Below are 23,481 nucleotides of genomic sequence, written 5' to 3'. Positions count from 1 at the left end.
GTCAGCCCAGCCAGGCTCAGGAGGTGCGTCAGGGCCAGGCCTTGGTCAGACAGGCAGCTGCTCAGAGTGGAGCTTGGGCCAGCCGTCCTCCCAGGCGTGGCAGAGCAGAAGCCCCAGCCCCAGGCAGCTTGGCTCTCCCCTGAGGCTGGCAGGCTGCTCTGTGCTGAGGACCCTCATTAACAGACATTAGGCAGTCTGGTGGGCTATTGACTGAGCTGCTAAAAGCCCTGTCAGGACAGGGACATTTACAATGGAAAAATAATACAATTATTGATCAATAATAATACAGAAATAAACTCTGTGTTCCACATACTCACAACTGTAAACTTACTTTTGTCCCACCCTGTATATGTTTGCAAATACATATACCTTTTGCAAAAACCCAAAACATTATTTTTAAAATTACACATTGACTTGAAATTCATATAGTCTTCAGATGCAGCTCACCAGTTGTATTTTGTAAACCATGCTGATTCACACATAGCAGCTTGTGTGCGGAAGGTACCGTTAAACCTGTCTGATCTGTTTGCATAGGTCATATGAGATAAGATATTTGTTAACTGTAGAGATGGTGCAAATACCAACATAGAAATTGTAAGTACACTCCAAGGGTGATACTCACCTCTCTCTGAGTTCTGATTTCTTCATGCATAAAGCAAGGATAACATTAATGCCTATCCTTAGCAACGTCCTAAGGAACACAGGAGAAAATGTGTGCAAAAATACTTTACCAATAGAAAGCAAGTTTATGAAATACTGATAAATATCACTTAAGAGATAAAATGTAATATTCATATTCTTTGCTCTTTGTTCATATTCTTTGTTCTTCAGGTTTCATAGGGAATAAAGCATGTTTATTTGAATTTTGAATTTTATAAACAAAGTCTCGGTTGGAGTTATTTGTCCAAACTAGTAACATAATTGTCAACTTATAGGTTCAGTGAACCAGAATTACTCAGTGCCAGTATTTCTAGATTACTAAATAATCAGGAGGTCACTTCCGCCCTTCTGTCCATTAGCCAGCCATCAGCCAGGAACAGGCCTCAGACTGAAAAATGGGATGGGAGAGAAGGCCAGACAGGAGGAGTCAGGCTGTGGGCACGGAGACAGTCACCCTGCAGAGGCTCAAGGCTGGACGCTACGGAGAGACGGACACGTGGACAGATGAGTTATGTCCTGATGAGAAGAAGTATGCCCCTGATTGGGGCCAGGGGGACTGTCCAGAAGAGAAAGTTGAGCAGAAGGAAGGATGGTAGGGGTGTTTCCTAATCCTGAGAATACACTTGCTGCTAAAATGCAAATCGTGTTCCCATAAGCGTCGTTCATCAACCTTCCTCTCACGAGTACACATATGAGCATGAAGATGGCTTACTGCAGAATCCCACACCCAGGGCTGGAAGTGGTGAACCGCAGAGGTTATCTGGTAAGCCCACTTGGTCACCTCCAGAAATGGGGAGCTCACTTCCTATCCAGGTGGTTTATTCCACTTTCAGACCCTATTTACTGTGAGAAAACACTCCTTACTTCAAGCCTGGTGTGGCCTCCCTGAGTGTGTCCCCTCACTTTCTGCTTCTGGTCCTGGCTCTGTCCTTTGGGACCCCACAGACACCCCTCCCACAGCTCCCAGGCCAGCTCCTGGGAAATTTGAAGGTAGAGGACCTATTCCTTGAGTAAGTTCTCTTCCAGGCCAAATAGATCCATAGAACTGAAAGAGTCAAAAATAACAAAAACAAAAGAAATAAAATGGATTAGTCCACACCCTGCGTTCCAGACGGGGAATCTGAGAGTGGAAGGGATAGTCCACACCCTGCGTTCCAGACGGGGAATCTGAGAGTGGAAGGGATAGGCAGGTGCTCTGGAAGGCTCCGAGATTCAGAATGTCCACTGGACAGGCGATGGAGGGCTTTGGTGAGGACGGCAGGACTTCATCTGCGGCAACAGGGAGCCCCGGGAGGCATCTGAGCAGGGGAGTTTCACGGTTAGACACAGGCTTGAGAAGGCTCCATCTGGCCTCTAAGCACTCAGCAGTGAAGTGCCCTCCACGCCCTTTCTCCAGGCACCTGAAGGCCCTGGTGTCCATTCGACCCCTCAGGCCCATGGCTCCCCTCTGGCCTGGTCCATTCCCAGCAATGTCCCAGCGTCCACTGCCTGCCTCAGCCTTCATTCCTCCCCTCCTCCACACCTCACAGCAACCACTCTACCCTTCCAGAGGTGAACCTGCTGCAGGCTGGGCCCCAGGGTCAGGAGCCCAGCCTGGCATGTCCCCAGGCTCAGGGCGGGCCTGGGCCCAGACCTTCCCACTGCACCTCATTCCCTGAGCACAGCCCTCTGTTGCCAAGGCTGCAGGCCCCGCCCACCAGTGGGCTCTCTCTGGGTCACCGCACGCAAAAGGGCCCTACCTGCAGTCACTCCCTTCAGACACCTGATACCACCTGGGTCAGCCTAGCCCCTTTGAGAAGAACTTCCGGGACACCATGGTAAGGCCAGACACGTTCCACCCAGACACTCTGTTAAATAATTAGCTAACTTGTCCCTCCCTAGCTTCCTCCCTCTGCCTGGATGGAACAAAATCCCTGGTAACCAACAAGGAGCCGATGTCTCCTTGGGTCCTCCTCCTTACTGCTCAGGGTCCTGGGGAAATCAACTCTCTGAGCCTCAGCATCCTCATCTGCACAATGGGACGATGCTCCTTACACAGCGGGCTATGAAGGCATCAGTGTAACACTGTCTTGTCTGCCCGGAGTGAGTGCAGTGTGCTGGGACCGGCACCTGCATGCTTCGCCTGCTGGCCTCTCACTCCTGCTCCATCACACTGGATGTGGTAACTTAAGAAAACATCGACCAAATGCAATGCCTTTCTGGACCTGATTCAAACACAAAGAGGCATTTATGAGGCCATCAGGGACGTTTCACATGAAGTGGAAATCAAGTGACACAGGAGTGTCAGTGCTGGGATCCTGGCACTGGGGTCAAGTCAGAAAAGGTACAAATTTTTTAGAATTGCATCCTAAAGTTTGTGGGGATAAAATGACAAAATGTCCAGGATTTGCTTTAAAATACTTTAGGGAAAAAAAAGGGGGCGATGGAGGAAGCAAGAGTTGCAGTCTTGTCCTGGCTGTCTGGCTCAGTGGAGAGAGCATTGGCCCAGCGTATGGACATCTGGGGTTTGATTTCTGGCCAGGACACACAGGAGAAACAACTATCTGCTTCTCCCCTTTCCCCCTTCTCTCTCTCCCCTCCCACAGCCAATGGCTTTATTAGTTCAAGTGTTGGCCCTGGGCACTGAGAATGGCTCATTCTTCCCAGCGTCAGCCTCAGGAGCTAAAAATAGCTTGGTTGATTCGAGCATCGGCCCCAGATGGGATTGCAGGGTGGACCCTGGTCAGGGCGCATGCGGAAATCTGTCTATCTCCCCTCCTCTCAAAAAAAAAAAAAAAGTGGCAGTCTTGAAAATTCTAGAATCTGGGTATAGCAGAATTCATTATATTGTTTTTAATCAACTTTTGTGCTTGAAATTTTTTCACAATTATGAAGAAGAACAAGATCACAGTCTAGCTACTGAAATGCAGTTTGCAAGCCAGCAGCATCAGTACCACCTGGGAGGAGAGGAGCCAGAATCAGCACACAGAAGTGCAGGATGCCCGGGGATATCTGAATCTCAGATAAACAACAAATATATAGTATTTTTAGTTTAAGTACGTCCCACACGGTATTTTACTTACACTAAGAAAATTTCTTTATGAAAACAGCTTGGCAGTTTCTTATAAAATTAATACATTTCATGACCTAGTAGTCACTGCACTCCTAGGCACCTGTCCCATAGAAATGGAGACTGATTTATGTTCACACAGAAACCTGTAGACAAATGTTTATAGCAGCTTTATTCATGACAGCCCTGAACCGGAAACAATCCAGATGGCCTTCAGCTGGGGGGTGGGGGGGGTGGGGGACGGTTAAACAGACGGTGATGCGTTCACACCACGGAATACTACTTAGCAACGAAAAAGAATGAGCTATTAATATGCACAGTGACTTGGATGGATCTTTAATGTTGAGTGAAAAAAGTCAAGCCCAAAAGATTACATACTATATAGTTCTATTCATATAACATTTAAAAAAATTGATTTGAGAGAGAGAAACATCAGTTTGTTGTTTCACTCATTTATGCATTCATTGGTTGATTCCTTGTACGTGCCCTGACCCGGGATCAAACCTGCAACACTGCCATATCGGAATGATGCTCTAACCAACTAAGCTACCCAGCCAGGGCTCATAGGACGTTCTTAAAATGGTAAATAAAAGTATGGAAATGGAGAACGGATGAGTGATTATTGGTCAAGATGAGAGTGAAAGTGAGGGAAGTGGTTGTGACTATAAAAGGGCAACATGGGCAACCTCTGTGACACTGGAAGCAGTCTATGTCTTGATTGTACTGGTGTCAATATTCTGGCTGTGATATTGTACTCTAGACTTGCAAGATGTTACTATCGGGGGAAACTGGATGAAGGGTACACATAATCTGTGTTATTTCTTACAACTGCAGTACATGTGAATCTACAATGACCTCAAAGCCAAAAAGTTGAATGAAAAAGAAAAAACAAGTAACAAAAGTTATTTGGTGTTTATCTGAGCTTCATATTTAACTGGCATCCCACATTTTATCTGCAACTCTGGAGCTTGTTGGGATGCAGACTCTCTGGCCTCACTTCAGGCCCACGGAATCAGAACCTGCGCTGTGACGCTCAGGCCTGAGCTCTGACTAGTGGCTTCCAGCTCCTGTGATGCCTGGACTCCTAGGAGTCTGTGACAGCAGCAATTAACATGTGTCTGCAAGCTATTTATGATACTATTTCAAAAAACCCAAAGGGAATTAATTGCACATTTTACCCAACATCAGGCTGCACAAGACAACTGAATGTCAACCGTCCAGAGTGGCTTTCCCACTGGACACAGAATAGAGCCAGACTTCTGCCCTGGCCTGTGAGGCCTTCTCAGTCCCACCCTTGCTCCCTTCTCTGACCACCTCCCACTGCTCTTGCCTATGTGACAACACACCAGTTTGCTTCTCAAACACCAAACCCATTCCCACCTCAGGGCCTTTGCACCTGCTATTCATTCCACCTGAACACTGCTTCTCGCATTTCTAGCGGCTCTCTGCCCAAATGTCATCTCCCTAGAAAGGCCTTCTCTGATTCTCCTAACTAAGCTAGGGGTCCCCTCTCCCCACCCAGGTCACATTCCAACACATCAAACCAATTTATTTTCTTAATATCAGTTGTTAGTACCTATGTACACTGAAAATTTCATGTGAGTTGGAAACTGTGACAGTTCTGAAAATGTCTGAGTAATAAATATCAGGAAAACACTTGAATGTGTAATTAAGAATGCAGTTTGTTTAGTGGACAGAATCTTTTAAAAGCACCCAGAATTTAGAAGAAATAAGTGTCAAACAGGCCATCTCTAAGGGTCCTTCCAGCTCGCCTTCAAGTCTTTCCATAAACCCCATTGTACACTCAGCCCTCCTCAGCTTGAAAAATTTCAGTTCACACTTATACTGGCATTCAAGGCCCTTCTTATCTGGACCCAATCCACTTCTGCAGGGTACTTCCCTTCCTCCCCTAAACAAACTGTTCATCTGTTCTAGCCAGACAGCTCTCTACATTGTTCCCTGAACCATCCACACATAGTTCCACCTCTGTGCCTTTGCTTGTGCTAGTCCCTTCGCCAATTTTGCCCTCCCTATTTATTTGGGTGAACAATTATTAGAGAATTTGTTCAAGCAATGAAACTTATGAGCACCAATTGTGTGCCTGCAATGCGATATTTGGATAAACAAAGTACTGGTTCATTTTTTTCTCCCCTATTCCAAGTATAGAAGGTTCTAGCAGAACACAAATGATTCTGATTGAAAGTAGTCAGAGCTTGGTGTCCTAAGGGAAAAATACAGGCTATGGGATATATTCTAAAAAGGAGAATGGTCTGGAAATTCGAGGGAGGGAGAAGAAGTGGCTATTCATGAACATGGTATGTATTTCCATTTGCTTGGGTCATTAATATTTGTTTCTGGAAATGCTCTGTGATCTTCTCCATCTAAGTCTTGCTTGTTTACTCCCAGGCATTAATTCTCCTTTTTCTACTGCAAATGTTTACATTTTGTAAGCATCCTTGATAGGTCAAAATGCAGTTCATTTTTGTATTCTGATTTTTTTTAATCCAGTTACCTTCTAAACACTCCAATTATTTTTCCTAATAATTTGACTATATGTTCTTCTGTGTTTCTATGTAGTCAATCATATCTATAAAGAAAAGTGGTATTACTTCTTTTTCAATCCTTAAAACTTTTACTTATTTTTCTGGTCTTACTGTACAGTCCAGAACCTTTTTTATTTTACTGATGACATAAGGTGATGTTTCTAACATTCTTTTTTTAAATTATATTTTTATTTTATAACTTTTTCTTTTTTTAAGTTCTTAAATTTTTTTACTTATTAGTTTTTAAGAGAGAAAAGAGAGACTGGGCGGGAGGAGGGTGAGAAGCAGGAGACATCAACTCATAGTAGTTGCTTCCTGTATGTGCCCTGACCAGGCAAGCCCAGGGTTTTGAACCCGAGACCTCAGCATTCCAGGTCAACACTTTATCCACTGCACCACCACAGGTCCTAACATTCTTTCTTTACAAATGATGCTTGCACCATATTAACAAAGAGATCAAATATCACCGATAATGGGACAAACTGACAACATGTGTCATGTGATGTAATAAACCAAGGATGTAACATCACTTGTTTAACACTCTTGCCAAAACTGCATAACATCAATGTGCCCTTACTGGATAGCTCATTTGGTTAGAGTGTCATCCCAATACGAAAAGGTTGTGGTCAGGGCACATTACAGAAGCAGATCAATGCTTTTGTCTCTTCATATCCCTTCCTCTCACTCTAAAATCAATCAATAATTAAAAAAATTAATATAATATATAAAAATATATAAAAATAATATATATTATAAATATATATTAAATATATTATAAATATTATAATATATATAAAACATCAATATAATCATAAGGAAAAAATTTTAAAAATCCAAATTAGGAACATTTTACAAAACAACTAGACTTTACTGCTTAAAAATGGCAACACCATGACATAAAGTAGCCTAAGAGAACAAATAAATACAATGCATGATCCTACTTGGATTCTGGGCCAGGAAAAAAATTTCTATATAAACACATATGGAGAGGAAAATATAAAAGAGAAAAAGTAAATCTTGCAGAATGTTAACAACTGGTGAATCTAGGTGAAGGATAATCAGTTTATTCAACTGTTTTTGCAACTTTTCTATAGGGTTGAGACTCTTTCAAAATAAATGGTTTTAAGAAATCTGTATCCTATATATTAGTGAAATTCCCTTTTTCTAGTTTGCAAAGAATTTTTGTCATGAATAGGTATTGCACTTTATCAAATGTTTTTTCTGGATTTATGATGACCATATGGTTTTTCTCCTTTCATTTGTTAATATAAAGATCTATCAATACATTGTTTCTGGAATAAATCCAACTTGGTCAGAATGCATCTTTTTTAATCATATAATTTTAAAAATAGTTACAGGACTATTCAGGCCTTCTATTTCAACCTGTATTAGTACTGACAAGTTATATATTTTTTATAGAAATATGTCCATATTGTTAACATTTTCAAATATATCATAAAATTGCTCACGTTAGTGTCTTGTGTTTTGAAACTCTGTTGTTATATTGCCTTTTGTTCCTGTTGTTATTTGCACCTTCCCTCTTTTATTCTTGACCGTCTGACCAAAGCTTTGAGACCATCTGACCGTCTTTCCTAGGAACCAACTTTTGGCTCTTTTGACACTCTCTACTGTATCTTTGTATTTTCTTTCACTGATATCAGCTTTTTATTATCTCCTTTCTCAAACTTACTTTGTTTATCTGTTGTTTTTTCTAACATCTTAGTTGGAACATTCATTTCAATATGATTTTTTTTTTTTTTTAGCAAGAGAGAGAGTGACAGAGAGACAGAAAGACAGAGACAGAGACAGCCAGGAAGGGAGAGAGATGAGAAGCATCAACTGTAGTTGCGGCACTTTAGTTGTTCTTCGATTGCTTTTTCATACATGCTTTGACTAGGGGGCTCCAGTTGAGCCAGTAACCCCTTGCCTAAACCAGAGACCTTGGGCTCAAGCCAGCACCTTAAACTCAAGCCAGCAACCTGGGGTTTCAAGTCAGCCACCTTTGGGATCAAGCCAGCAACCACAGAGTCACGTCTATGATCCCATGCTCAAGCCAGCGACCTCAGGGTTTTGAACCTGAGTCCTCAGCATCCCATGTTGACGCTTTATCCACTGCGCCACCACCTGGTCAGGCTCAACATGAATTTTCAAATACAAGCAACCATTTTATACATTCCCCTTGAAGCATCACTTTCCCTTAAGTTTTGTGACATATTTCATTATCATTCATTTCTAAGTAGTTTTAAATATTCATTTTTATATCTTCTTTGACCTGGAGGTTATTTTTAACTGTGTCTTTATATTTCCAAATGAACAGGAATTTTAAAATTATCTTTTGTTATTGATTTCTAAGTCGATTGCATTGGGATCAGAAAACCTGGGTAATTTGATTCCAATTTGACTTTTAACTTCTGAAGTCCTTTGGGTTCTAAGTCTGATGCTTGTAACTCATGGTGGCTTACATGCTAGCTCATCTCACATTATCAAGTTCCCTGATCTTAATCTATGGGACTCCTGTCCACACTGGAAATATTTTCCTCTAGAGACTGTCTCTGCTTTTACTGCGAGCCAGAGCCACTACCAATCCACAATCTCTTTAGTCCTCTTGGAGGCTTCTTCCCTAAGGCAGAGACTCAGGCTCCTGAAAAGATTTGCCATTAGGTTAATCTTTAATATACTGCCACTTGGGGATCAAAAATTGTTAAATATCAGCAAATGTATATGGTCCAACCTCTGCTGTCAACATTTGCCCTTAGGATAAGCCCGTTCATCCTGGTCATTTACTGCTTTCCTCTCCTACCTTAGATTTTGGCTCCTTTTGGGGGAAGGGGAAGTGGCTTTGGAGATTTCCCTGACATCTTGTGAGCCTGGCAATGCATTAAAAACTATATTTTATTCAGGAGTGAATTATTTTGCAGTGGGATGGAGGGGAAATCCCAGGAATAGCTAGGCAATTGCTGAAATCCCTGGAGAGGTATATTTTTTTCCCAAGGAGAAAACCGAGGCTCACAGAGGCGAAATTACTTATTCAAGGTCACACGGCTGGTAATAGGAGGTCTAGGACTTGAACCCATGCATTGTAGCAGAAAGCAAGGCCCTTTCTGTCTTCTCTCTGTCCTGGGCTGCCTCCTGAGAGCTGTTTGGGCCTGGGGCTCACCAAGCGTCCTTACCTGGTGCAGGGGGATGACGAGGAAAGCCCCCCCGCCAGCACACTCAGTCACGACTGCAATGAAGTGGGGGTTCACGGCGCAGAAGTGATTGTCGTGGACGCTGTGGGTGATGGGCACCGAGTCGTAGCAGTTCTCCTTGCTGGCTGGTTTGCCAAAGACGTGGCGGAACTTGGAGCTCCGGTACTGGGGGTGCCATGACATCTGCAGGAGACACACGGGACAGAAGGAGTGTGAGGCTCATGGCCTTGACAGTGGGACGCACGGGGAGCTCACCCGGAGAATGTAAGAGGGAACTACCGGGCAGTGCTGTGCTGTGGAGGCCAACCAAGTGAACAGGCTGCTTCTATGGACTTGGGGAGATGTGAAGAGATAACGCATAATTACTGCTGACCTGTCTGCTCTTCATCCCCTCAAGTGTGAACCCCCAAAAACGCGGAAAAACAGAGAAACCTCACCACCTTCCCAATCCACCATCTCACTGGCCAAGCCAGCCTCCCCACCCCCTCCCAGCCCAGCCAAGTGGGTAACACTGTGTCCTCTGGAGCCAGCCTGCCTGCGCTCCAATTCCAGCTCCACTCTCACCCGCTGGGCGGGCAAATGACTTAAGTTCTGAAACCTCCGTTTTCCTATCTGTAAAATGGGGGCAACAAAAGTATTCGTCTCATAGACTTGTCATGAGGATTAAATTAGATGATACATTTAGATCCCTTCATCAACAGTAATAATTACGAACACAATTATCATCCAGCCTTCCTGAGCTGCCCTCGCTTCTCATCCAGCCTTGTATTTATTTGTTCGTTCAATATGGACTGAGCACCCCTGTGTGAGAAGGCCCTGTGCCAGGCACTGCGGTTTTGGAAAGAGTCCGCCTGAGCCCAGCCTTACAGGAGTGAAGAGTCCTTTGAGTGAGGCCACTGGGGGAGTCTGGGTCACTGGGACCCAGGGGGCTGTAGGTAATAATGGAGGTTTGTTTGTACATGGCAGTCAGAGAGGGCTTACCAGAGGAAGTGACACGTGAGCGGTGATTTGAAGGGTGGCTAGGAGCTAGCCATGTTGGCAGGACAAGAGAGAGCTGGAACAGCTTGAGCAAAGGCCGTGAGATAGAAGAAAATAGGGAATGTTTGGGAAACTACAGGTAGGTTGGTAAGATTAACAAGGAGATGATACACACACACACACACACACACACACACACACACACACACTCACACACACAAATTGGTGATGTGAGTAAAAAAAGAACCAGCTGAAGGAGAGCAGAGCCAGCTCACGAATGGCCTGGGAGAGTCTAGGCCTGAGTGGTCAACCACACGATACTGTGTGGCCTTCCCTCAGCCTCGCCGCTGCTCAGGTAAAACCTCTTCTCTCCAGTCCCGGTGAGCCCACTGGACCCTCCCATCTATACTCCCACGTAGGGCAGAGGGATCCTCTGGACACCGAGCTTGGTTGCACTCCTTACCAGCCTGGCCCTGACCTTCTATCACCCTTCATTGCTTCCCATTCATTGCTTCCCTACAGGTTCAAGGCCAAACTCAGCCTGTCATTCAAGGCCTTCTAGTTGGGTCCCACACCATATTCCAAGATTCACTTTTTCTCGCTCATCTTCTAAAGGGCACCTTCCAGATAAAGACCCCCATCTAGCTTCCCTTGGGTCTTGCTCTTGCATCTCTGGTTCTCTGGGCCTTCACCCTTGCCTTTTCCTCAGCGTGGCTTAACTCCCCAGCCACCTATTACTGCCTGTAGTCACCTCCGCAAGTCCACGTCCTCCCACTCGTCCTCCCACTCGTCCCCCAGCTCCCGAGCGCCCAGTCTTCCCTGCGGCTCCGAGGGGCAGAGCTATGCTCTCCTTGCTCCCCACAGCCTCCCCTCCTCCCTGCCCTTGGGTCTCCCTCCGACACTGCCTGCCCTGATCTGGAGTCTAGTGTCAGGTCTCATCTTCCCTACCAGCTTAAGGTCCTGAACAAACAGCCCGGGCTCTGCTACAGGAGTGCCCAGCACAGAGCACTGCCCGCCCAGACCCCAGGAATTTCCCAGGGGAGGACAAGTTTGGCCGGATACCCACGGGGTCAAGACAAAGAAGGCATTTGCCCAGCCTGGGCAGCTCACCCTCAGGCTCTTCTTCTCTGTGCTCAGTCCAAAGGCACAAGACTAGACTTGTTGATGTCAGGAGGTAGAGCTGATCAAGGGCCTGACCTTACTTAGCCCATCTGCTTCATGGGGGCAAGTCTGTCCTGTGAAACTCAGACATTTCCTCTCTCCTTTTAGGAATCCTGCCCCAAATCCTGGCTGTATTTGCCAGGGCTACAAAAAGCAGGGACTGGCTAATTAATGCCCATCTGATCCCAGAAAGGATGTAAGAAGCCTTACAGAAATAGGACACAAGATAGAAGGCAATGGAAGAGCCATGAGGAAGAAATGGGGAGGGGCCAATGCAGGAACAAGAAGAGATCATCTGATGCGGGGGGGGGGGGGGGGGGGGGGTAGGCTACTGAATGTGTGCTGCCTGGTCCTCCACACAGAGGATGCAGACCTCATGAGCTTCCTAGCGGTCAATTCAATAATGGAAACAGAATCAGAGAAGGATTTAGTCAGTGTGTGCAAGATAAAGGCCACACCCTGCTAAGGAGCGGCACAGCTTTTCTCCGCCCTGTGTCCTGAGAGAAATGGGTCCTGGGAGTCTTCTTAGAAAGGAACAGCAGCCTGACCTGTGGTGGCGCAGCGGGTAAGGCGTTGACCTGGAACGCTGCAGTCGCCAGTTCAAAGTCCTGGGTTGCCCGGTCAAGTCATATACAAGAAGCAACTACTATGTTTCCTGATCCTCCCTTGCCTTTCTCTCTATCCTCTCTCTAAAATAAATAAATACAATCTTTAAAAAGAAAGAAAGAAAGAAAGAAAGAGAGAGAGAGAGAGAGAGAGAGAGAAAGAAAGGAAAGAAAGGAAAGAAAGAAAGAGAAAGAGAAAGAAAGGAAAGAAAGAAAGAGAAAGAAAGAAAGAAAGAAAGAAAGAAAGAAAGAAAGAAAGAAAGAAAGAAAGAAAAGAAAAGAAAGAGAGAGAAAGGAACAGTAGGGACAGACTTCCCTAAGGTCTTGTCAATTAGGTGGCAGCTGAGAAGCTGCCTTAGGTCTGGGCTGGGGGTGGGAAAGTAGGGAGAAGTCAGCAGGCTGGGCTCCAGGTCCCCCACCCCACCTTCCTCTGAGCAGCAGTGGGGTGGGGGGGGGGGACCTGTCTACGACCAGTGGCGATGCTCACCAGCCAGTCCGCCACTTGCCGCACGTCCCAGCCTCCTTGCAGTGAGGCAGCCATGGTGCAGCCACGGGCAGAAGTGACGTGTGCTACTTCCGGGCTGAAGCATAGAAAACCTGCCTGTGACCCTCCAGAACTCTTGTCCTTGGTGCAAGAGATGAGAAGGCCACGTGTTCTAGATGGCACAACTTCCATCATCCCGGGTTCCCCCAGGGACTGTATGGAACCGAGCTTCTACCCCCAGCTGGCTCATGTCATAGAGCAGGGGTCCCCAAAGTACGGCCCGCGGGCTGCATGTGGCCCCCTGAGGTCATTTATCCGGCCCCACCACACTTCCAGAAGGGGCACCGCTTTCATTGGTGGTCAGTGAGAGGAGCATAGATCCCATTGAAATACTGGCCAGTTTGTTGATTTAAATTTACTTGTTCTTTATTTTAAATATTGTATTTGTTCCCGTTTTGTGTTTTTACTTTAAAATAAGATATATGCAGTGTGCATAGGGTTTTGTTCATAGTTTTTTTTATAGTCTGGCCCTCCAACGATCTGAGGGACAGTGAACTGGCCCCCTGTGTAAAAAGTTTGGGGACCCCTGTCATAGAGCATGACAGAGAAATAAGAGGGAACCCCTGAGATAGCGGGGTTATTTGTCACGGAGCGTAGCCTGCCCATCCTGCCCCACACACCGCCCCACACAGGCCCAGCCAATGGTGGTGGGCACACAGGGCCTGTGCTTGGAGTGGCCAGGGCACAGGAAGCCTGCAGGGAAGAAGTGGGCGAGGGCAGGACCCGGATCACTTCGGGAGCCACGCTGAAGGACCCGGGCTTGAGGGCAGTGGGAAGCGACTGCAGGTGAAAGCAGGAGAGTGGGAAGCCCAGATTCCCCTTTCAGACGGACTCCTGACCACTGAGAAGACAGGGCGGACCAGATGAGAGATGACGGTCACCTGGGCTGCGGTAGGGCAGAGGGGGTGGGCAGGAGACGCCACGCTAGTGAAATACCACGGAGGGCAGAACAACCAGCTTGGGCCCCGAGTGCCGTGGTGGGCTCTGGCGGGCAGGGGCAGGTCACGGCCACTGAAATCAACATGATCTGCTGGTCAGCAGCAGCCCAGCCCCTCTGGCCACCCCCAGTGCTCTTTCTTCACAGCCCGGGGCCTGGCCACACACCTGAGGGACCGGCTCTCTGCCCAGGGTCAGGGTCAGGGGGCCTCAAGGGCCCTAGGCAACAGCTCAACTTGAACTCACAGTCACCTCTATGGACAAAGCAACTCCCAGTTTTGGGGTGGCTGCTGTGTGCCAGGTGCCATTCCAAGTGCCATCCTTGTATGAACTGACCAGGGAGGTGCTACCTGGCTGCCCACTACAGATGCAGATTTGAGGCAGAGAAGTAACTGCCCCCCGTCCCAGGTCACACAGCCGTGAGTCCTGGAGCTGGGAAGGAACGCTGCTGCCCCCGCAGCCTCCACCTCCAGGTTCCTGAAGGTCACCACCATGATGACAAAAGTTCCTCCACACCCACAACACCCGAGATCCCACCTCAGCCCATGACCATTATCACCCCGCTTCACCAAAGAGGAAAACCAGGCTCAGGAAACTAAGTGCGTGCACGCCCTCCAGAAAGGGGCTGCTGGCCGCGGAGCAACGTGAGCATCGGTGACCTTCTGCCCCCCTGCCCCAGACACCTTTCCCCACCCCCCCCCCACCCCTCCCACCATCTTATCTTTACTGCCAAGGTTCTTCCAGACCTATTGCCACGGACAGAAACCTACAGAAGTGGGGGATGGAGCAGCACCAAGCCAGGCAGCTGCCTCTCCCTTTGCCCGGATACGAGAGTATGCACGCATCTATGCAAGTGACGTCTGTGCGATTCTGTGTGTGCTGTGCGCAAGTCTGCACCTGGGCACTGCATCCCCCAGGGTGTTCATAGGCACCCACGTACTCACTCCTGTGGTGTGCATGCACGAATGCATCTGGTTGGCTGTTTAACTGCATCTGTGCATGCATGACTGTAAGGACTCAGTAATTCAGAGAACTGGAATTTTATTTTCCCTACAAGTAGGCACTTGCTGGAAATGCAGACGGTAGTGGGTCCTCAGCACTGCGAGGCCTCGCCCACGGGCTGGGCCAGAATGGCTGATCTGGGCCAGGTTTATCCCATGCCACCTGTCCTATCCTGCCTGGTCCCTTCTGGCTGGCCCCACATCAAAGCCACAGCATGCCTTCTCAGGTGGGGCACAAAGCAGGGGTGGCACCAGTTCTGTCCCATGCATGCTTAGTGGCCCTTAGGCCAAGGGATTAGGCTTTGTGGGCTGTGAATTCCTTGCTCCCCTTCCAAAAGGAATTAGTCATCTCTGGGTTTAACATCCCACTGAATTGGTTTCTTAGTGCCTGGCAGTGGACTGGCTGGCTGCCTGTCCCACCCTCACTCCTCTCCTGGGGATTGTCTCTATTGGTGCAGTGGAAGCGACTTGACCAAGATCGTAGGTGTAGGAGTAATGCAGGTGGGAGGCAGAAGCCAAATCCTGTCCCGAGGCCCCTCTTCCTGCCGCATGCTCCTCTCTGACAGGTGAGAGAGACAGACACAGCCAGACAGACACAGAGACTTTCCTGCCTGCCTCCAAAGGCCTGTCTTCCCCGCCCAGCCCTCAATTATCACAGAGCAAGGGTTAGCTGCAGGGTGGCTGAAAGAAACCCAACCTGGGTGTGGTGCACACCAGCCCAATAGATTATTCATTAATTGCACTGTTCCTGGCCTCCGGGAAAGAATGAAGTTACCTGATTTGGTCTTGGAGCATCCGGGATGGGTAGATGTCTTGTGCTGCCGGCTACCATTGTCCCTTTGTAAATTTGTGGTTCCACATATAATATTTGGAGTTTTAGTTTATTTTTTTCTCTTAAAACCTGATCTTGTGGTCAGTGAACTAGCCCCATGCGTGCCTCGTGAGAGTCCGAACCACCACGCTACGTCAGCCGCAGTTAACAGAGGGAGATTAGAACCACAAGTTTCCTAGTTTTAAAAAAATAAAAAAATATTACTGTAAGAGTACAGAACACTCTATTTGAAGGTGATCTACAAAGACCAATAATTAACACAATAAACACCTCGCCATGGGTGGGTCCCCCACCTTGACTTTAATCCCTGACCCACTATCATCCGTCATAGAATTTATCCTGATCTTGGCCCTGGCCCCAAACTTGAGTAGGAAAGCACTTTTCTAATTTATCCTGAATTCTTATCAGGGCCTCTGCTGCACCCATGAGAGGGTGGGATTATGGATCAGGAAGCTGAGGCCCAAGAGTGAGGTCAAGGTGCCCTGCTGTCAGTGAAGGGTTCTGCTTAACCAGCGATTTCCCACGGAGCCTCCTTTCCAACCCGGCAGAAGGAAGAAACCCGGTCTCAGCAGCTTCTCCCTAGTGAAGCTTTATCTTACAGTCCTTTCTGTTCCCCTGAGGCCACGCCCTGGTTAGCTGTCACTTCTTGGCACCAGGTGTCTTTATATTGACTGCCACTGGCCAGCATCAGAGTCTGAAGTGACAAGGGTCCTATCCCTCAGGCTTAGTTTTCGTCCCTCCTTCAAAGCAAGAAGCAGCCTTGTTGCTGTCCCCAGAAGGAGGGTGACCCACCTTACTGGTTTGCCCAGGATGGCAGTTCCAGGCTGGAGAATTTGCAGTGCTGAAATTCGGAAAGTCCCAGGCAAACAGGGACACGTGGTTCCCCTGACCGCCTACCACAGAAGTCTCCAAAAACTCGGAGCTGATTTACCTGCAATGATTCTAAGTCACTAGTAACCACGGCTCCGACAACTTGCCCGGGAAGGAGAAGACTCCAGAACTGACTTCTTAAAGAGCCCAACATTCTGAACCAGAGAACAGAACATTTCAAAGCAGAAATATCCAAGAAGGTTTGTAAAGCGAGGTGACTGCGACTTAATACAATCACCGACATTCATCCTCCATCAGCTTATTCCGTGCCAGGCCCTGTGGTGGGGGTGTGGGTGGGGTGAGGGGGGGGCAGAGACAGCGATTCAGTCACATGTTTCCACATGTTTCCAAGTCTCAGGGAAATAGCCAAGCACCGGGCAGTGGTTTGCAGCTTTGAATGCACATTAGAATCATTTAAATCACATCCCTGGGTGTGAAATCCCGGGCACCAGCTCTGTTCAGCACAGAGCCTCTAGTCACACGTGACTTCTAAATTAAAGTTAAAATGAAATAAAATATAAAAGTCCGCTCCTTTACCCCATTTCAAGCGCTCCATAGCCATATGTGGCTATTCGGGTATCCGTCTGAACAGGGGGAAGATAGAACATATCCATCATCCCTGTGTGACTTACTGTCTCTTTCCTCACCAGTAAAACCAGGGATTGTAACAGAAAAATAATAGCTAACACATTGCTTGCTATGTGTGAAGTATGTTCCATGTACTAACTCAACCCTCACAGCAATTCAATAATTATTACCACCTTGTTTTTACAGATGAGGAAATGGGGGCACAGAGAGGTCAAATATCTTGCCCAAAATCACACAGCTAATAGGCAACGGAGCTGGAATTCAAAGCCAACCTGTTTAGTTCTGGGTCCACGCTTTCTCACAGGGTTACTCTGATGCTTAAATGAGATAATTCACCCAGCACAAGGAATGATGGTAGGTGAATGATTCACGTTCCCCAAATGTTTTCTGTTAAGACTGTTGTGGTCCAAATGTTTATAAGACACTAAGATTTGATTGAGCACATGATAGGTACGTGCTGAAGGCGCAACATTTGGGGGATCTGAGTACAAATCCCAAACCTCAAAGTGCAAAGCAGCCTGCTAGGCATGAAGTCCTGACCCCTGGTGCTTACTGCATTGATGGAGGGACCAGACCACCCAAAGTAAAGCTAGCAGCCGCTGCTGGTCAGGAAAAGCCTGGAGAGGCCAGCAGCTAAGCTCAGCCCTGTGCTCGGGGGACTGGGACGGCCGAGGCTCTTGGGGAGGAAGGGGCGGTGGCACGGCCCTGCCTAGAACGCCCCCGCCATATCAGCAATGGAGGCAGAGGCCCCCTGAGCCACTAGGGATAAAACAGTCCTGTCTCCAGGCTCTGTCTGCCGCGTCCTCCCGCGTCCTCCCGCACTGCCCTTCCTCCAGCCCTCAGGTCCTGGTCCAGCACAGATGCCCTGCTGCAGGCCCACAGGAAATACAGATTAAGTCAGAGGGAGAGCCAAGAAGATGCCTTTTTCCTCCTGATGAGATTAGCCTGAGGGAGCACCCCCTCCTGACATCTGACACTGCCCAGAGCCAGGTCCCTAGGCCCTGAGGGGCAGGGCACCTGCTGAGTGGCCTGGGCAGCCTTTTGACTCTGTTGGCCTCCACTCCCTGACCCCCTCCCAGGTTCATATCCTGCCCCCACCCTGACCTGTCATTTCCTTCAGCAGCCCTCTGTCCTCAGGATAAAGCCCTCAGCTAGACTTGGGCTGTGAGGCGCCCCCACACCCCCTCATGGCCTTCTCACCTCCACAGACCTGCCCCTCGAGTCAGACTGATTTATCTGCTCTCCCCTCAAAGCATCGTGTTATCCCAGACACCCCATCCTTGCTCACACCCCATCTCTCTGCCTTGAACCTAGTCAGCCCACATGAGTCCACGGGCACTTAGCTGGGCTCCTAGGATGCCCTCCTTTTCACAACACTGTCCTGAGCCCAGTCCAAATAGGAACACTTTGAGGGGGTTTCCCTGGCTCCCAGGACTGAGCAATCTCTCTGCCAATGAGGTAGCCCATGGCAGGGGGAGAGGAGGACCAGGTTCAAATCCGAGACCTCATTTGCCTGTGGAGCTCAGCCCCTCACCTGCAGAGGGTATCCTAACAGCTAACTCTCAGGGTCTGGCCGGGATGTCACGAGGTAGCGGATGCAGATACCTTGTATATTCCTGGTACTAAGTAGGGGTCAGCTGGTGGACGTTCCCTCCCCTTCCTCCTGTCCTGCTCCGTTTCCTTCATCCATCCATCCATCTGTCCATCTGTCTATCCATCCATCCCCACTGGGCCTCCCTTTTGCTCTGCCCACCCCCAGGTCAGATCCCACAGACAGGCACCAAGACAGAGCTCGACCTGGCTTCTGGACTGAGCTTTCACCTACCGCCAGCTTCTCCTGACCCCACTCTGGGCACAGGACCTAGGGGCTGGGCCTGTCCTTCCATAGCTGGTGTGCTGGTCAGTCTGGAAGGTCCTAATTCTGACACCCATTTGCTCCATGACCTTGGGAAAATCTTGTCCCATCTCAGGTTTGACTTCACACCCCTAGAAGGGCAATGCCCCCGCCCTGCCCACCTGTTAAGACAGTCCAGTGAGGAGGGCTCTGCAGCCTGCCCACGCCAAAGCCCGGGACCCGTGCGTGGGGCGCTGTCTGCCCGGCAGCCACCCCAGTCCTCACACGTCCAGACTTCACCCTCTGGAGTTATGGACAGGGCTTCTTCCTGTGTGTTCCCCCATATCAGGCTCTGACCAAAACTCCATGCAGATTTATTGCCCCAGGATCTCCTTATCTGGCAGTTTCGAGAGATAAGAGTCACATGGGACTTTCTAAAGACACCTCCAAGTGACTGAAAACTTGGAGCCTCTACTTCCTGCTCATCATCCATTCCTGGCAGAGTTTCTGGATCCGGCTTTGGACAGAAAGGGATACTGAGGCCCCGAGAGGAAGAGTGCTCAAGGATGTCAGTGAGCAGGAGACGGGGCGGAAGCTCTGTAGCGCCTCCTGGGATGGGCGTCTGGCCAGGGCCTGCATTCTGTGGTCAGCAGGCCCCTGCCTTGGACCCACAAATCAGCACACACCCTGCCCTGTTGCAAGGGACCTGGAACCCAGAGTGAGTTCCACCAGCATCACTGGGGCCTTCCCAGAGCCTGTCCTGTCCAGGGCGCACCCCCTCCTGACATCTGACACTGCACAGAGCCAGGTCCCTAGGCCCTGAGGGGCAGGGCACCTGCTGAGATGTTGGGGAGAGCCAATGACGACCCTGACCCTGATGGGGGGGGGGCGGCCACCCTGAAGCCAGCAAGCTCAATTCTAGGCAAACAGGCTAAACAGGCTGCAGCAGGAAGATGGAATCTGGGGAGTTGGTCAGGGCTGCAGGGCAGAGTTTTGAACTAAATCTTAAAGGCCACAGATCGTGCCCAGCACAGAGGGAAGGGAAGGCACTCCAGATGGAGGGCACGGCGCTCCGTCACACCTGGTGGCACCGCGGCTCAGGGCGGAGCGCTGAGGCGAGGAGAGGGGCATGCAACGTGGGGCAGGGAGGCAAAAGGCACAACCAGGAAACCACAGGGTCTGGTCTGCTGGGATCTGGGCAAATGCAGGGAGCAGTGAGGACCGCGGCTGGAGAGGTGGAGGGCTCCACGTGCCGGCTACAGAGCTGGCACCTGCAACTGCAGGCAGCGTCAACGTTTGTCACTGGTGGTGTGACCTCGTCAGAGCTGAAGTGGATTTAGCCCCCGCCATCAGGTGGTTAGAACATTGGCCCTGGGAAAATACAGGGTGGGGCAAATTAGGCTTACAGTTGTTCACATGGAAAATAATACAATAATTAATAAATAATACAAGAATAAACTCTGTGTTTCACATACTCACAACTGTAAACCTACTCTTGCCTCACCCTGCTTTTTCTTTCTTAACTTGGGCTTGGTCTAAGGAAAAAATGAGTGGGATTTGTTTCCTGGCTGGCTCCAGTGGGCTGGAGGAGGAGGGGATGATTGAGAGGCCTTCCTGGTCTGGGCTCAGGAGGAAGAGAGGGTTATTGATTAGGGAGGAGTATGCAGAGCGGTTGGACCTGGTGACCAGGAGTCTAGGCCTGATCTGCCTCTACACATCTTAGCTCTTAGAACAACCGAGCCGGAGGCCTGGCCTCTGGGCCACATCTCAACAGCTGGGGCTTTTAAATTAGAAGGTAGTTTTCTTTCACCCTGCAACCCCTTCCCTGTGATAAGAGTCCCCAGCTATGACGAGGCCTGCTGCTCCCGCCTGCACCTGGGCAGCCCAGCGCTCAATTTCCTAGTTCAGCTGCACACCAGGAGGCTGATGGGAAACTCCTTCCTGCGTCTCCTTCACCCGTATATTAGCCTGCAGATCGATGCCACTCTCAGCCTTAATCAAGTCCCCAGGTAGCGTCTGTAACAGCTGCTGGGAGAGGAGGGTGAGGCCACCTTCTCCCCATTTCCAGCCTCCCCGCCATCTGTCCAATGGTATCTTCAGACTGGCCTGCGGGCCAGGGAGGGCAGGAGGCCCAGCTGAGGATGGAGAGTGCAGGAACGACTTCGGGGCCCCAGGCTGATGACAGGCTCTGCTAGGACTGGTGACGGTATCTCCTCTACATCCTGCATGCAGCCATGGGTCTGAAACGTGAGAGCCCATGAGAGTCACCGAGAAGACTCATGAACACCAAGTTGCTGGGCCCATCCTCGAGTTTCTGATTCAGCAGGTGTGGGGTGAAGCCCGAGACTCTGCATTTCTAGCGAGTTCCCAGGCGACGATGGTGCAGGTGGCCCGGGGACCACTCTTTGGGAACCTCTGCTCTATCACCCTGCTCCATGGTTTACAGAGTCCTTCCCGTTCACCGCTCCACTTGCTCCTCACGCCCACTTTGGGGTGGGGAGAATTACCCCTATGTTACCAACGCAGCAAGCTGTGCTCAGCTCAGAGCAACGGTGTCACTTTTCTGAGGTCACGCCGTTACGCAACTAAGAGGCAGCAGGAACCGGTCCTCTCTGAGTGCACAGTCACGTCCTAAGTCGGGCCAGTTGGGGCTGTGATCTCCTGGGGGCTTACCATCTCTCAAATATTCTTCCTAATACGTAAACACAGGCTCAGGCCAGCACGTAAGAACCAGGCAGGGGTTCCCACAACAGCCTCGCCATCTGAGGCAGGAGGTCGACACTAGCTTCAGAGTCAGACCCGGCTGCAAACCCAGACTCACCCTCTCTGAGTCTCCGCACCTCAGGGGCACCTGCCTCTGGCCGGGTTGCCGGAGGAGGCTGACCAGAGCACTTAGCCTGAGCACACAGGGAGTCCTCAATAAACGGGAGTGACCAGTGGTCCCAGACGATAGTCAGCGAGGGATCTGGGGAAAGAGACTAACCCGCTTTGGGCCTCAGTCTCCTCATCTGCAAACTGGGGTCAGTAATAGAACCTAACTTACAGGGGAGCTGTAAGGATTCAACGAGTGTATTCACTTACAGTGCTGGCATGTAGAGCCTGGCACGGGCGAGCGCCTATGTGATGTCCTTTTGTCAAGCACGATATTTTAGCACTGACCATTTAGCATGGTCATTAACACATGTCAGCAGAACCATGAAAGGTTACTGTAGGCAACTGTGAATCAATGTTTAATAATCAGGGTGGTGATGGTGGCCTAACAGTGTGAAGCACCCCACACCACAGAACTGTCCAGCTGACCCTTGACCAATGCAGGGGTTAGGGGTTAGGGGCACCGACACCCCTGTGCAGTCGAAAATCCTCATTATAACACATGACTCCTCCAAAACTTCAGTCGTGCCTCAATATCTGTGGGAACTGGTTCCAAGAACCCTGTGGATGGGGGGCCCAGGCTGGTTTTCCCCCTACTGCTTCCCCGTTCACTCCTGGCTAGCCAGGGCCTCCTCGGCCTGGGCCTCTGGCAGAAGGGGCCCTGTGGGGCGCGGCTCCTCACCAGCCCCCAGGCGCCTTCAGCACGGCCTGGGTGACCTGCTCCTAGGCAGAAGGGTGGCTCTGGTCGACTTCCCTCTGGTTTGCTGTCCCTCTGGGGAGCTGGCTCCGGCTACCCCTGGTGAAGGAAAGGCCCCGTGAGGAAGCGGTGCCCTCAACGGCCAGCGCGTACTCCTTCAGGGCTTCAGCCGGGGGCCCTGACTATAGACAGAAGGCCCACAGATATTCTGAGGCCAGGAGCCCTCATTCGCTGTGTGACCCAGCTCAAGTCATCGTCCCTCTCTGGGCCCCAGCGCCCCATCCGTAGATGGGACCAGGCATCCCTGCCTGCCACCCTCGTGAAGGGAGAATGGAGGCCCAGGCATTTTGTTTCTTTACTACGTGACATGACCACATCGAGAGGCCGCATGACAGTGGTTACAGACATGGTCAGGGCCGGCCTGCTGGGCTCGAACATCGGCCCTGCCGCACACCAGCCACAAGACCTTGGACAGTTAGGTCAACCTCTGTAGGCCTCAGGTTTTCTCATCTGTAAAATGGGATGGTAACAGTGAGTTCCTATCTGACAAACACCAGGAACACTGCCTGGCACAGGTACACACAAGGTAAATTCAAGATAAGTAACAACAGTAACTTCTATTGATTATTCAGTGTGAGCAGTCACTTGTTCTAAGCTGTTTACCTGTATCGATGGATTGAAGTGAACATTTAGCAAAATGAATAAGGACTCTAAACAGAGGTTAGAGGTGAAACCAGAAGCACAAAGTGTCCAGGTTCCTTTCTTGTTACTCAAAGTGCGGATACATAACAACCTAAGGACTCAGAGATGGGGAAGGTCGTCTCCACTGGGAGGCACAAACCCCCTTCACTGGATGGAAGCAGCAAGCCTGTGCCCCACCCTTCTCCCCTTAGTGCTGGTTGAGAATCTAAAGCTCCCATTCTCATCTAATCTACTTCTTAGCTAGAGCCACTCTAAAATGATCTGATTACATCTGGGGGCGAGAAACAGACACAATATCCCAGGACTGCCCAGGGTCAGGGACCCGGCCCAGCTTTCTGCCCTCCTTCCCACAGCAGTCCGTCTGGAAAGCCAGGGTCTCGGCTTGTACGATTCTAATGATGAGACGCTCACCTCTTCCGGGG

General features: G+C 49.6%; 1 protein-coding gene across 3 annotated transcripts in view; it reads right to left on the bottom strand.

Moving 5' to 3' along the window:
- Positions 1-23,481, bottom strand: part of CORO2A (coronin 2A) — a 50,496-nt gene that overhangs the window by 15,155 nt on the left and 11,860 nt on the right. Inside the window, exons 1-3 of one of the 3 annotated variants that reach the window (XM_066367581.1) lie at positions 18,972-19,125; positions 15,441-15,672; positions 9,423-9,623 (exon numbers count right to left, since the gene is read on the bottom strand). In XM_066367581.1, the coding sequence (XP_066223678.1) occupies positions 9,423-9,623; positions 15,441-15,497 (258 nt within the window). In that variant the 5' untranslated portion in view covers positions 15,498-15,672; positions 18,972-19,125. Of the gene's footprint in view, positions 1-9,422; positions 9,624-15,440; positions 15,673-18,971; positions 19,126-23,481 lie in introns of those variants that run through there. The other 2 variants (XM_066367584.1, XM_066367583.1) reach the window with 2 other exon arrangements.

Source organism: Saccopteryx leptura, chromosome 2 (assembly GCF_036850995.1).
Source record: "Saccopteryx leptura isolate mSacLep1 chromosome 2, mSacLep1_pri_phased_curated, whole genome shotgun sequence".
Classification (NCBI taxonomy): Eukaryota; Metazoa; Chordata; class Mammalia; order Chiroptera; family Emballonuridae; genus Saccopteryx; species Saccopteryx leptura.
This window is presented reverse-complemented; position numbering and strand designations above follow the sequence as displayed.